The following is a 15,378-nucleotide window of genomic DNA, read 5'->3' as shown; positions in this document are numbered from 1 at the left end:
CAGAATTGTATGGCTCGATTTATAACTTGAAAGCATGTCTGGTGCAGAAGTATTACCAGCATAAAATGCTCTGCCAATCTCCTTTGTCACAACATTGTATAAGTGTGCCTTTTTCACAAAATGTTAGCTATAATTTCGCATTCCTATACAGTCTACTTCCGTCAATTCGACACTGACGGGAAAGATAAGATAGGTCAAACTATCCAGTGGGTCAAATTTAACAAGAGGCAGAAAAAAAACGCCGAAACACAACGCGGATTCATTGGCAGGATTTGCTGTTCTAAAATGTCCAGTAATCGAATGCACACCCACTTCTTACAAGTTCAAATTAGGAAACTAATGTAGAAATCACATTAGGGCTCATAAACAAAGTTGAAATAGAACGCGAAAGCAGACATTTTAGCAAGAAAAACATACGATGCCTCCAATTCTGGCAATAAGGAAAACACGAAACCAGCGAGCTTTGCCTTCACCGAATAAAAATTTATGTCCTTAATGTACATCATCATCATTCTCTGACCGGACTTTATTGGTATGAAAACCACAACGTGTTGTCCTTCGTATTGACCACAGCACTTTTCATCGTGTGCTATTATAGAATGACCTTGCAACAATCACAAACGTGAATGTGGCCCATGCCTAGACTAACTACTTCACTAGTTTATCTTGCAATGCTTACAATTCTCTGGAATACCAAGAACACACATGACTAACTTAACGTGTAAAATAACTTATCACTTGCGTGTGCTTTCGTAATCAGGCTTGAAGCGGCACATCGTGGTCGTCATGCTACGCGAGAAAACTCATTCCGTTGCCAGCCACCGTCCCCACATTGTGATGGAAATGGCGATATCACCGGCTAGGCTGGCTCCGACAACAGAATGCCACGAACACACTTTTGTATCGGACTGCAATGTCCAACCAATTTCTAAACAAACTTTATTGGAAAGAAAGGTCTGGTAAATACTGCAATTGACTGAAGGTGAGCTGCCATTTTCTTTTTAAAATACAGCAGATGTTTGCTACAACATATTGCGATAACCCAGCGAAAAAGGTCTGTTATATCCAAAGTCCATTGCATGCAAAATTTCGGTCGCATTATGTTGTGAAATGGCGAAACTTCGCATATACAACTGGTTAGCCTATAAGCGAACAATTGCAAGAACAATAAAAACATTGAAACGGAGATAAATAGCTACAGATAAACAGCTTTCCACGGTGATCGTGCAACCACGTGGCACGGCATCTTCCCGTGCCGCCTTCCGGATGCAGGTAGCTGAAAAAAGGCAGTTTGCCAGAGCATACATGCGCCTCCACAGTGATGAACCAAGTACGAGTTACCCAGTGAAAGTTGATTTCGGGACTGGTATACCAGAAGTTTGTCCCATAGAAATGTATGGGGGCTGGGATAAATTCGGTTGAGATAAATTTAACCGGAGTCATTAAGTGTAGTCACTGTAGTAGGAATTTCTATCAGGCAATGCCATCTCTTGTTATAAGCGCTGCTTTCATTAAGTGATGGCGCTGGGCTATGGATTACAATGTAAAAAGGAGTACATGCTGAGAAACAAGGGGAGACAGGAGGCTGTCCGGACAAACGTGATGCACATGAAGTGATGGTGTCAGTTTTTATACTGTCCATCTATTTTATTCCTACCGCCATTCATAGTGTTGCGCAAATAAATGCTTCGTGTTAACCGTGTCTCTGAAACCCACAAACCTGAAAAGCAGGTCTGTTGCTCTGTCTCGAGGTGGTTTAACTTTGTCCTTGCCATATTTCATGGTGGTTGTTCAACACCATTTACGCGGAACAAAGATTGCACTTTGGATTTTACATTTACTTAGTTATGTACAATAATTAATTATAATGGTGCTCGTTGTATTGAGGTCCAACTACCCACAATTTTTACGGTGGCTGAATGACAGCAGCTGAAAACTTATTTTCTATAACCTCGTTGTAAAATTAGCTGCTAGAGTCAATATTCGACAAGTTCAGTGCATAAAAAAATTGAAACAGTTATTGACAGCCTGTTTTGTTTGAATCCTTTTTTTTATTCTTGACAATACTCATAATGTTGTAATCTCAAATATTACACATATGCCTTCATTACACAAAATTTGAAGTTTGACGGTGACCTGTTGGTTTGAGCAGGCAGGTTGCAAAAGTACCGTAAAAATTGGACTAAGGGTCGGACCGGAATATAGGTCGATCCCCCAACTAACGAATTCTAAAAATGAAAAAAATCTTTTTCAGTGGCAAAAGTACCGAAAGACATGACACCCTTACCTAGAAACAAATGCGACTCAGCGGGTTGCACAATGGTGACAGTATTTATTTAAATGCTGCTCGCATGTGCACCTGGGCAAGTTTTTAGCAATATCGCGCGACCATCGACCTGCATGCTTGTCAAAACCGTATTAATGGCGCTGAGCAGCGAAACAAACGAGATACGCGCATTCGCTATTTCGCCGCTCCGTGCCGTGATAAGGTGCTGACAAACACGCGGGTCGACGGTCGCGCGATACTGTTAAAAATTCGTCGGGTGTACAGTACACAGAAGGGCACGAAGTCCGCAAGCGCTACTCCGAATCAGAGCAACACCTTTGATCAGAGTCGGATGACGAGTGCTTCTCGCTGCCCAGTCCATAGGCGCGTGCGATCTCTACCGCTTTCAAACGAATGCATTCGACAACAGGCAGCGATCTTACACGCAGCTCTTGGACGGACTCCGCAACCTTGCCTTACAGTTCTGCAGTCCGCTGCGATCCGGCCATGAAATGACGTTTTCTTTTGGTTGCTGCAAGTTGTAATACGTTGCTTTTGCCTCCGCCACTACTGAATGCTCTTTTCGGATACTCCAAGTTCGCGCTGTGCCACCAGGTTGCCGTGGGCTTCCGCGTACTCAATCGCTTTTTTCTTGAAGGTGACGGTGAATTGACGTTGGCTTCCGCTCATTTTGAAACAAAATTAAAATGCAGCCTTTAATTAATATAACTTTGCGACAGTGGAAATGCAAAGTGCCGGTGCCACAATGTCGCCACGCCGCGCTGCTGCTGATGGCGATGGCGGCTGTTTACTTCATTCGCCCATTGTTGCAAGACTTCCGTAGTTTTTCCGCCAATGTCCGGTATATAAGTCGAGGGTCGACTGTTCGCGATGGTTTTTTGAAAAAAAGTTCGACCTATATTCCGGTTTTTACGGTAATCAGAAATGTATATCACCCAATGGCAGATTAGACTTCTTTACATGTCAATTTCTGTCCACTGAAAATTTTGTTTCATCACATTTCTTGCATCTTCAGAGTTGTTAAAAGTGTACAGTCAAATCTCGTTACTACGAATCTCCCATTAACGAATTTCTCAAATTTACAAATATATTAGAAACCCCTGCCAGATTGCTTATATCTTCAATGTAAAAATATTTCAGGACTATGACTTTGAATACAGTGCATATTTCAGAATAATGCACAGTTTATTTTCCCCTTTATAACCGAGGAACATCAGTATTACGAATTCAGCTAAAACTAACAGCGCCACAACTCTTGCGTGAAACAGAAACAGCGAGCGCAGTAGCTATCATCATTGCCATGTCAAGTACCAACTGCTTCACCACAAATTTTATCAAGAACTTCACAACAAAGGCTTAGCAAGATACAACGATGAATGCAACTAGCGAAGGCGCCAAGAAGCAAAAGCAGTTTTCACTGTAGGACAAATCGGATGTATTGCAGGAAATCGATGCAGGGAAAAAGCAAATTGACGTGTGCAGACAGCGCGACATTGCCCCGTCGACCGAAGTGATCATTTTGAAAGACCGAGACAAGATTGTCAAGCTTCACCGGGAATCGCAACTCGCTCCTACGAGGAAACGGGTGCTACTGGGAAACTTTCAAAATGTGGACCAAGCTGGTCTCATGTTGTTCAAAGATGCCAGATGGCAAAACGTTCCTGTGCTTTGGCCCAATGCTCTAAAAAAAAATCTCTCGAATTTGCCAATGCACTTGAAATAACTGGGTTCGACGCCAGTGCAGGTTGGCTTTTTCGTTTCCCCCAAAGGAACGGAACAAGTTGGCAGGTAGTCCCGGGTGAGAAAAAGGCTGATGACAGAGAAGGCGCGGATGCCTGGCACCAGGCACGTACCCAGGATTTCTTTTCGGGGGGGGGGGGCAAGCCAAGGCAACTCTTTCTATGCAAATGAGGGGGGGGGATGTGGCTTTACTAGTAAAAATGTGAATAATGCCCACCATTCGCCATAAAGATGCGTAAACCCGCAAAAGAGAATAGAAATAAGGTGTACGTCACAGGTACTCCTCTGAGATACACCTTTACTTGGCAAACAAGGGGCGCTATAACGTGAAACTATTCCAATATGTTTTTTTGTTCCAATCTCCTGACGTCAAATTTGCACAACTAGCGACGCAAGGATGGGGCTGTCGTGAAAAGAGTATAGCGCGGGCCGCTTTGCTTGCTTTCCGGGAATTTTGTGGGCTCCTCGACGCGGCGGGAACCCTTTGTAACCCAAAAAGCAGTGACGGCGCCGCAGTCATGTGCTGCCGCCACCGCTGCGCCTGACGTCACACGTGCGCCTGACGCGTCCTCGTCCCACGCTCGGCTGTCAAAAGCCGGTTAGTTATGGTCAAAGTGCTTTTGTGTACGGAGTGTTGACGCGACAATTTCGTGACGCCTTGAACTCTGACGCTCATTGGATGATGTTGGCTTGCCTGATTGGTCGGAGTAACGAAGTAGCCCATTGGTGGAGAAAAGTGTCTCTTGAATGCTGTGTAAACTTATTTAAGGGATAGTTTGAGTAGTTTTTGGGAGTGAGCAAATAGACAGCAGCAGACGGCGCAACATCATCAGGGGAGACCAGGCCGGTCAGGCAGGCCAACGACGACGGGTATGACATCTTTCCGTTTGTAAATATTTTTGTACAGTGTTAACTTAAAGTAAAATATCAAGTGAATAAACCTAGTTGTTCAAATGCTACTTCTCGTCGTCGTACCTGTGGATTTGGACTTGCCCCTGCCAGAGCTCATCCCCATTCATCTCCGTCTCCCTGGTGAGCTGATGCGTCAGATATCTCACGGCTGCGTCACTTCGCTACAGGGCGGTCACCTGCAGGGTTGTCTGAACGAACCAATCAAACGCTCTCCTCGTTCACAGGAGGTCACTTTTGTTTTATTGAAAAACGAGTAACATTGCCTGCACTGAGCAGCTTGTCTTATCTAATTGGCTGACAAGAGGCAAGGAGCACGGTCAAGTGGAGAGGGATTCGATGGGGCCGAGCCGCTGCACTGAAAATCGATAACCGGATGAAGAGGGTGGTGCCGGCGTCTGCGGTTGGTCCGCTTTCCCTTAATTAGCTTGTGGTGGCTTGTCGAAAATCGTGGCGGAGAGACACGGAAGCTTAAGAATGATGCTGAAACGAATCCTCAGCAAAGAAGAGTTGGCAGAACGAGGTCGTAAATGTGCCGAAAGTGCTCGAAAACGTTACACGGCCACACAAAAAGTTTTATTATACGCAATTAAACCCATGCTCTCCGGCAGGTGCGAGTCGCCAGTGCCTGAGCGATCGGTGGCAGCCATCTTTTATTCCTTTCTTAACAGGCAGCCTGCGGCTATTCAGACGAAAATTCAGTTTTGTTCAGCATGTTAATGCATCTTTATCTCGTACACGTCACTTTGACTTGGTGAGTTTTTGCGGTTTTGTGACATCGCGTGACAGGCAGGTGAAGTGGGTGCAGCTTGAAAACTTTTGAACAATAGCCGAGGGCTAATGCCCCAACCCCTGGCACGCGCCGGAAAGCTTCGGCGCGAGCTGACAAGCGAACGCTTCGCTTCGTGTTGGTGGGAGGAAGAGGGCACGACAGAAGCTCCGACGCGCACCGCAGCTCACTCCTCGGCTGCAGCGCACTGCTGCTGGACTATTCCGTCTTCATCCGTCAAAGTCCGGCCTAAAACAGCCTGCTGTAAACTAAGCTTGAAACAATAAGTTAGTGATCTGTATGTGCTTTTAGATAAAAAAAACACGTTTGAATAATGAATATACGCCTGCCACAACAGTTTGTTTTTATTTTTGAAGTAACAATAGCGTACAAAATATCGACATCAGTGCTCGCACGTCGTCTGTCTGCAAGATCGCTTTGCAAACAATTGCACGACGATGCCACATCATATCAAAAACTCTTGTACCATTTCATTTTTTGGTAGCTTATTGCACAGCCAACTATGCAAGAATTGGGCGTGCAATGTATAACTTAAAAAATCTGTGTTAGAAATATTGCCACGTAGTAGTGACGGTAAATAAATAGTGCCGGCTCAATCACCACGATAGCGGCGAGCAATGTTGGCAATCGTCGAAAATCTCATCTGCGGGTCAAGCGCGTCGGTTTGCATACGTCAGTCGTCGAAAGTTACAGCCTATTCGCTAATGCCCGCGCGCCTTCCAGAAACTACAACACAATTCGTATCGCGTATGCGATCAGATTAGCAAGGTTCATCGACAACAGACAGAACCATCGACATTCGCGAAACTTCCGCCACGTTCAGGCGCATCTTGCACCGAGCAATAACGTTTAACATCTTTTTGCCAGAGCAAAAATCTTTTACCCTTTCCAGGACCTATTATTTCTGGAAAAATAAAAATTGAATTGAATTGAATTGAATTAGCTGGTGAAATACCGTAACCGGATACAGATAAAGCATCCGTGTCAATATAATTATGCCTGTTGGTGCATGAGAGAAACGTGAAAAAGTGGGTTCTGAGAAAATCAGCAACACACAATTGAAACACCTGTAGCACTCACACACACACACACACACACACACACACACACACACACACACACACACACACACACACACACACACACACACACACACACACACACACACACACACACACACACACACACACACACACACACACACACACAAAAAAAAAAAACTTGAATAGCTAAAATGTATAATTCATATCTTGCCTCCCCCCAATTCTTGATTCTGCCAAATCTAGCCCATGGAGCACCTCTATTATTCTAGGTTGTTTTGATGCATCAACACCGCATCCGGAGGCCTTCACATTGAGTGTATTGCTACAAAACATTTTCACAGTGTAAGGGCCATGTTATATTGTAACTGGTCTCCACATATCAAGTTTGTCTTTCTTTACATTAATGAAATGACATACCATCAGATAATACAAGCTTGAGAATTAGAGGGTTTTAATGGGAGTCTTTCGTTGCCCTTTGCCAAGTCGAACTACTGAAGCACTTATTTGAATGTATGGGAGCAGCTCATTTGCATAGTATAAGAAATATATAAACAGGTTATTTTCACAATTTATACACTTCGTCACCACAAAAAGATAAATTGCAGTTTATTGTTTTCAGCCTGCTATGATGTTTTGACTGAGAAAGATATATTCAATTTGTTCTGCGAGGCACGCAATAATTGCTGTGGCATATTATCTTATTGCACAACACTGCATACAGTAGCCAGCCATTATTAAAGCTCAGAAGAAATTAATAGCACAATGCATATGATCAGGCACATAGCATATTATTGCACTTTCTTAATTCATGCCAGAATGACGACCACAGGCGTCCTTCTCCAACAAGGTCAGCATCTATCGTGCCTCCTTACCATCGGGCTTCACACCCTCAGCACGTTCAACCTCAGCTTTGTGGTGTTTAAAACAACCTCAAGTACGTCTTACGGTTCCAGGGATAAGAAAGAAGACCGTCCTGCCTACCTTGGCCTTGAAGCAAGCACCTCTGGATTGTTTGAACACTTTCTACTTTGATGGAGTCCACATATATACGGATGGTTCTTCCACTCAGACCAGCTCCACCAGCGCAGTGGTTATACCATCACGATCACTAAGCATCCGATACAAGATTTCTCACTAGACAACATCGATCGATTCAGAGCTTGTTGCCTTCCGAGGTGCCGTTGATTATAGTAATAACCAAACGGCTAATTGGTGGGAAATATTCTGCGATTCAAAGGCGACCTTACAATGTCTTCTGTCATCTCTTCGTCGCGGGTCATGTGAACAGCTCGTGTCGGAGATATGAGAAATGCACCATCACATGATCACGAAAGGACACGACGTCGTGTTTCAGTGGCTGCCTGGTCATTGTATCTCCGGCAACGACCTCGCTGACGAAGCTGCTAGGAAAGCCCACGAAGCAGCAACCGTTGTTTCTATACCTTTATCACGGACCGACACAGCCCAACACTTAGGCAAGCTAGCGCATTCTTTTGCCATTGGAAAAGTGGCACACACCTGAATTCACTCAACATCGATTGCATTCTCTCGATCCCTCTATGCAACTGCGGCTGTTACCAGGTCTTCCGCGAAATGAGGAAACAGTGCTCTGCCGCTTACGTTTGGGCGTTGCATTCACCAATACATATGCAGTTTTGATTGGAATGGCTGATAGCGCTGAGTGCAATGCCTGCGGTGCCAAGAAAACTATAGAACACCTACTGTGCTACTGCCCATCTTTTGAAGATGAAAGGCAAGACCTCTGCACAGCTCTCAATCAGCTAGATGGAAAGCTGTTCACATTGAACAGGATCTTGGGACCATGGCCTCGCATATCGCAGCTGCAAAAGGCCACAAAAGCGCTGCTGCGATATTTGAAAGATACCGGATTGGGTCAGCGTCTGAGATCCGGACTGAGTGACCGACTGATATCCCCAGTGGACTTTCTCTTCTTTTAATCTTTCCGTCCCCCTTTCCCTTTCCCCAGTGTAGGGTAGCCAACCGGGCTCAGTCCTGGTTAACCTACCTACCTACCTACCTACCTACAGTATACCAGTGCTACCTGGTATACTGTTGTGGCACGAACAAATGCATATGATCAAGAAGCTTTAAGGAATGTATAATGTCATGGACCACCTTATACAGGAAGAAAAGGTGTGATTAATTAAGACTTGAATCTAGAGGTGCGCGTTGAAGTATATTTGAGAAGGCTCAACTGTGGTCGCCAGAATGGCAAAAGTGGTGCTTTAAGATAGATATCAATTTATTCTGGATAAATGAGGTAGGAATTAGATTTTCTCATTGCACCCCCTCCTACAGAAGCATACTCTAGTAGTTGGAGGCACACAGCAGAATTTCAGAAACAACAGGTGAGTGGAAATCATGCAATATACGGCATGCAATTCCAAGAGCATGAAGGGCATGTTATGTGATTATCTATGTGAAGAGAAGCTTAGCATTTTGTCAAAGTACACACCAAGATCTTTCATATCATCGACTCTAAGGAGTGGAGCATCACATAGGGTGTATCAAAATTTCACATGGTGCGTTTTGTGCATATAACTTAATGCCATAGTGCTGGAAGCGTTTAAGAGTACTTATTGTTTCTGCACCAGTTTGAGAGTGAAAAAATGTCTTTTTGGAAGTCAATGCAGTGGTGAACACTGTTGACAGCCTCATAGAGTTTTAAGTTGTCGGCACATAAAGTCACGCTGTTCATTTATTGAAATGCTCTTAGCACTAACAGAAAGCGAGGAATCCCATATCGATTCAAACACCTGATGCACTAAAGAGGATAGATATAGGTCCGCAGTTAGTAACTGCACATCTAGCACCTGATTTGTGCATGGGCAATGTTCATGCTACCTTCCGAGTGCTAGAAAAGGTACTAGATTTTAGGGAGCTATTGAAGATGCTTGTGAGAACGGGGAACAAGATTGCTTCTGTACGTCTTAACCCTTTCAGACACCACTTTATCCCACTGATTGAAAAGTTGCTTTCACCACATCTCTTGCATCTTCAGAATCGTAGATAGTGTACAGCTGCAGCAAATATTAAGAATTTTCACTTGTTTAGCGAGTTTTGTCAAGTTTACAAAATTTCGACTCCATGCGAAAACTCACTACAGGAACACAAAATATGAGAACATGTACTATTTCGTGTTTTGAAAAGCTTGAAAAGCACTTATCCAGCCACTTGAAAATTATGCCTGGTGCACGACGTAGTAAAAAAACAATGAAAGAAGTGAACTCACTCCATACAACATACTGACACAGAGTAAAAGCACCCAGCCGTCTACCTTCCCACTAATTTTGTTAAAACATTCTGCACGTTATTCAAAATTGCAGCACAGTTCCAACAATAAGTGTTTCAAGGTGTATGAAACACATTTTAAGTACCATTACTTTCATCAGTGCTTTTGCTATTGATGCACTCTCCCGCTGTTGCACAATTGTGTAGACAGCGTCTCAAAGCGTTAAGCTCTGCAGAGGAAATACCATCAACACCGCAAGAAAAGGAAGGTTTAAGGCACTTCATACACCTGAAAACAAGGTTTTCATTGAGTGATAGCATACACTGTGCCAGACTGAGAAGGAAGGTTACTTGAAGCATATTTGACACCATATAGCAAACAGAAATGTTCTGCAAAGGCATCGGCAGTGTTCGAGACAACACCACTATTTTCATGAAGAAGACGTACATCTTTGGCCCTCTTTTTAGAAGAGAGAGCCCACAAAGCTTCAGAAATATTTTGAATTATGTGTCACGCTGGCTTCAATCCAATCAATGTGGTCGTAGTAATAATAATAATAATAATAATAATAATAATAATAATAATAATAATAATAATAATAATCTTAGTGCTAACTTGGCCCACTAGACTGAAAAAAAGGCTGATGCCTGTATGTTTGAGCATCTGATAACCAGCCATATAGAGCAGGAATTTGCAGGATGCAGAAGACACTTCCTTCCCCTGCACTTGCACGCACACTTGCTCAATAACACAGCACGGCACACACGCACACATTCGACAGGTGCACAACACACAGGAGTGCCAATTCAGTCTGGTTCCAAGGAAGGACAATCCAAATCGCCAGGGGGGTGGAGAGAAAGCTCTGCATGCGAGATATAATCATGGAGTTGTGGTGTCGGGCCATAGAGGCGCGATGAGGGCTCAGGCTGTGCTGACCACTTGTTCAGACGAACTGAAGAAAGATTAGCGCTGTCTGGAGAGTTGTCAAGCACCCTGCAGTATAGACTAGTGCGATGTTGCGCTGGTATTGCAGGGTGTGCTACTTGAGGGGTTTGAGGCAATCCTCGAAGGCTGGCACGAGCTTGTGACAACCGAAAAGACGGGAGTAAAGGGTGCGTGTTGTCCGGCGCTGAACAAGCTTAAGTTTGTTAGCGTCGCGAGTTTGGTACGGGAACTATACTGATGAGCAGTACTCAAGTCGTGACAAAATGATAGAAGTGTAGAGTGCTCGGAAAACCTTAGGTCATCAGGGAAGGGAGACGCGGCACACAAACCCGGGCCGGTGCTTACATACAGTGCTGGTGACATATGCGGAAAAGTTGAGGGAAGAGCTAAATGTTACACCCAGAATGGGAAGGGCCCGAACAGTCTTTATAGAAGTGCATCGAAGGAAGAAGGTTGGACGTGCAGCAGTTTTGTTGTGGCTGATACGCATGGCAGCACTTTTTGCGGTGCTACTACAAAGTTTGATATTGTAGGCCCAGTCGTTCACCTTCACGGAATGTATTTATTGTAAGCACATATGCTGTGCATCGGCATATTGTTGTTGTGGAAGTGTTAACTTGTTAATCAAACACATTCTGCGCAGATGCATTAGTAACTTGATTTTGAGTAGATCTTTGTGCTGACTGCAATTTATAGTATCGCAGCAAGAAACATTTCAGTAGAAGCTGAAGGGATTCCAGCAGTTCAAGCATACCGAATGCACAAAACACTGATGACACCTTTTCAGCTTCCCCACAATGCACTCACACCAGGGTTCGTACACAATATTTGACTGAAAATTCAAGGACATTTCAAGGATTTCAAGGATGCAAAAAGGCAGAATTCAAGGAGTGTTAGCATTTTATTTCCTCACATGACTTAGGAAAGGAGCCCTATTTTCGCATTAATTTCTCGTTCAAGAGCTGTTATCTCCGCTTCTTTTTTTTTGGCTGTTCGACGGAAACTGTTGGCCTTGACAAGACAAGTCAGGTCATTTTTTGCTTCGGCGTCTTCTGAAAAGCGATCCGCTGACTCCTGCAAGCACTTAAGAGTTTTTTGGAGCTTTGTCTTCTTCTCTTGCATGCTCTGTAGCTCTAGCTCGAGTTCTTTTCTCTTCAAGGTTACCTGCTGTGCTACAGCTTGCTTCTTCTGTTCGTCCATGTATAACGCATACCTATGCCTGGCTTGGCGCACTGATGACTTCAGTTCTTTCGACAGCGGAACGTTAAGCAGCCCACCGTGGGTTTTCACGGCCTCGCAGATGACTCGTTGTGAGATATACGAGAGCTCTGCCATATTTTCGACCGCGATCTGCTTGTTTACACTGAAACCTCTTTCTACTGACGCCTGCCCATGGCTAAGCAAGAGAAGGACCTTCAGTACTTCCCACAACATCGAGAACGCCGGGTCATGCTTCAAAAGGCGCACGAAGAGAACGTCAAGGCGTTCCTGGTCTCTTTCATAGTTTTGCAGTTCATGCCGTTTTTCTTGGCAGAACTGAATGTACTGTGCACACACAATATCTCTCTTGTGCTCAGAAAGAAGCTTGCTGTCAATTAAACAGTTAAGAACAACTTTCAGCTTCCCAAGGCACATTTCTGTCTTTGACATCTCCCTGGGGTCGAAACATGACAACCCTCGAACCAGAGGGTACCTAATAGGACTTCTCTCCATGATTTTCAGGATCATGTTCACAATGAACTTTCGACACTCACCCCTAAATTCAAAAACACACTTGGTACTCGCTTTTCCGCTCTTTAAGATCTTCTCAGCCACTCGTCCAACGTCCACCTTCTCAAGTGACGTGTAATTGGCAGTGTCATGAACATCAATTCGCAGCAGTTTCGTGATGCTCGTGGCTTCTGTCAACACCGAGCGCTTCATGAACTTTGCAAGGAGGCTCCTCAAGACAGTTTCGAGCTCTTTCGCTAAAAAAAATGTCTTTGGAGAATCACTCTGAAAAACAGTCAAGAAAGGCTGCACAACCATTGCAATGTTTAGGTAAAAGTTCAGTTTCGCAAGTGCAAGCTGGTCTTTTAGGAAATCACTGACGTTCTCATACGCTCTACATTTCGGCAAGGGTAGCCTATGCTCGCTCACTGCTTCGGTGTAGTGCCTCAAATGCTCCCACATAGCCAGGGCTCTCTCCAGTACTGGCACGTTCTCGACCCAACGGTGGGGTACGAAAGGAAGTGGAAACAGCTTGCTCCTTGTTTCTTCAACAAAATCTTCACGGCGGGCCGGTGCATCATGGAAGAGTGAGAATAAGCTCGAAAGAAAGGTGTCAACTGGCCAGCTCGTCGCATGCATTCCTGCTTTGTAAGCATTATGCACTGTGTGCAAGCCACATGAACCAATATCCAAGCACTGAACTTGAAAGTCATTCTTCATGTGCTGCTGCAACTTGTTGAAAAGACTCCAGTTGACATTCGGGCCGTCCATCGAGAGCTGCACAATCTTGCTCAGGGGAAAAGACGCGAGTGTTTCCGTCAACTTCTGCATAAGGTCGTCCGCTGTGCTGTGACCCATGAATGTCGAAGTCAGGTATCTGGTTGCCACCTCACAGTTGTTCCACAATCTGACGTGAACATCAAGTTGTTTTCTTTGCAGGTATTCATTCAAGGTTTCGTCAAAAAGCACAACAAAATTGTCAGACTTCTCCATCATTTGCTGTACCTGCGAAGTGAAAAATGGGCGTAGACCATGGCACGCGACATACGCGCATTTTTTCTCAGAGCAAGTGAAGCTTCTCGCGACCTCGCTATCCGGAAACATCTTTTGGAATAGCTGGGAAATGGATCCACTGGAGCTGTAGGAGTAGTGTGACGACACAACTTTCATCGTCCACAAAATCTCGGCTTCGATCACGGAATCATGCTTTCTGCAGTCTTCCTCAAGTGTCGCAGCCCGAGAGGAAGTTGCCGTGGTTTCACGCTTACAAGGAGCCGCGGACGTCAGATTTCTCGCTTGCACCAAACTTGCGACGGATGAGCAGCCCTCACCTGCTGCAGTTTTGGATCGGTGCTTCGCGCCTTTCTGGTGGCTCTTCAAGGCAGATTCCCCCATCGTTGCAATGTCGACCGTCTTCTGACATATTGCGCACTTTGCTCGATAAGGATCGCTTGGTTCCGGTCTCACCCAGTGACGATAGTCCGTATGTTGCAGCCACGCAGACTGAAACTTGCACTTCCCGCCCGGCATCTTGCCAAAGCAAACACACAACGCAAACGCGAACTTTGCTGAAATGGCGTGCACGAGGCCGACAGACGGCCCAACTATAGTGCCTAAAAGAGCACTCACTAGTGCGCCGAGCGCGGGTGTCGCGGTAGCACCGAGAGTGATGCCTGCCGCCGCCGGCCGCTTGGTGCGCTGTACTACGAGACTGTGCCGGACCATGCTGAGGCATGGGCGGACATCAGCGAGACACGACGCGAGCCTCCCCATTTGCCCGGCGATCTGCCTCTGTTATGTTCTTGTCTCAATCCGCGATACATTCGGGGTCTGCGGACGCGCTGGGTAATGAGAGGAGCCGTTTCTTTCCACGTCTGTCTGGGAAATCGCAGTTTCGCGACCTGTTTAAAGTTTCTTTTGACAGACGAGCGCACACATAGACGTGAAACACCCACTCACAACAAGAAAAGACTGCAACGAAAGCGGCAGCAAGGCGCGAACTGAACTACGCATTGCAATCAACGCATCGCAAACGAACGCCATTCGAACTCCCCACGGTTTAGTATGGTGCCGACAGGCATCGCCGTCTGGTGGCCCGCGGCGGCAGGCATCGCTGCCCGTGCCAACGTCGCGCGTTGCAGACGCTCGGTGGACGGTGCACTAGAGTATATTTTAGGCACTGTAACCGACCGAGCGATATGCCTCGCATTGGATTGGATTCGATTTCCGATGCATATTAGTTGCTAGACGATGTAGGCGCTGCGGGATTTAAAACCGAAACTTCTTGCTGTTGCCCTTTAGTCAACACAGCTTGTTTTCATCGGCATTCGTAAGCGAAAGGGCCTTTTAATTCAGCGTGACTTGCAGAGGTACGTCGTTAATTTTTTCTATCGGAACAAATCCCTCGGGATTTTCAAGGATTACAAGGAGCTTACGGGTATTCAAGTAGTTTCAAGGGCCCTTGAACTTATACTGTCAATATCAAGGATATTCAAGGGTTTCAAGGGGCTGTGCGAACCCTGTCACACCATCTACACTTTCCATAAGCAAAAAGTGAGATAAAATATCAATTACAGTTTCACTGACTCAGTACTTGCTGCTTCTGAAGCGGGCATCGAAGCAATCGTGGTATACGCTGCTACATGCATAGGTCTTGCATAATGCAGGTCCTGCTATGCACTGCACACAGGGCACACGTTGC

The 15,378-nt window shown here is 45.3% G+C and overlaps 2 protein-coding genes across 5 annotated transcripts in view; both read right to left on the bottom strand.

Moving 5' to 3' along the window:
• LOC135920482 (USP6 N-terminal-like protein) overlaps positions 1-15,378 on the bottom strand; it is a 236,858-nt gene that overhangs the window by 51,269 nt on the left and 170,211 nt on the right. The gene's annotated exons all lie outside the window — the stretch shown is intronic.
• On the bottom strand, positions 11,886-14,207 carry LOC139051938 (uncharacterized). The gene has a single exon (XM_070528985.1). It carries the CDS (start codon positions 14,205-14,207, stop codon positions 11,886-11,888), a length of 2,322 nt encoding a protein of 773 aa, XP_070385086.1.

The sequence above is a fragment of the Dermacentor albipictus genome, unplaced genomic scaffold (genome assembly GCF_038994185.2).
Source record: "Dermacentor albipictus isolate Rhodes 1998 colony unplaced genomic scaffold, USDA_Dalb.pri_finalv2 scaffold_16, whole genome shotgun sequence".
NCBI lineage: Eukaryota > Metazoa > Arthropoda > Arachnida > Ixodida > Ixodidae > Dermacentor > Dermacentor albipictus.
The sequence above is the reverse complement of the archived record's forward strand: the minus strand, read 5'-3'. Positions and strand labels throughout refer to the sequence as shown.

What these genes read in the sequence shown, in the direction of transcription:
- LOC139051938 (XM_070528985.1), bottom strand. Translation starts at nt 14,207, where the DNA reads ATGCCGGGCGGGAAGTGCAAGTTTCAGTCTGCGTGGCTGCAACATACG.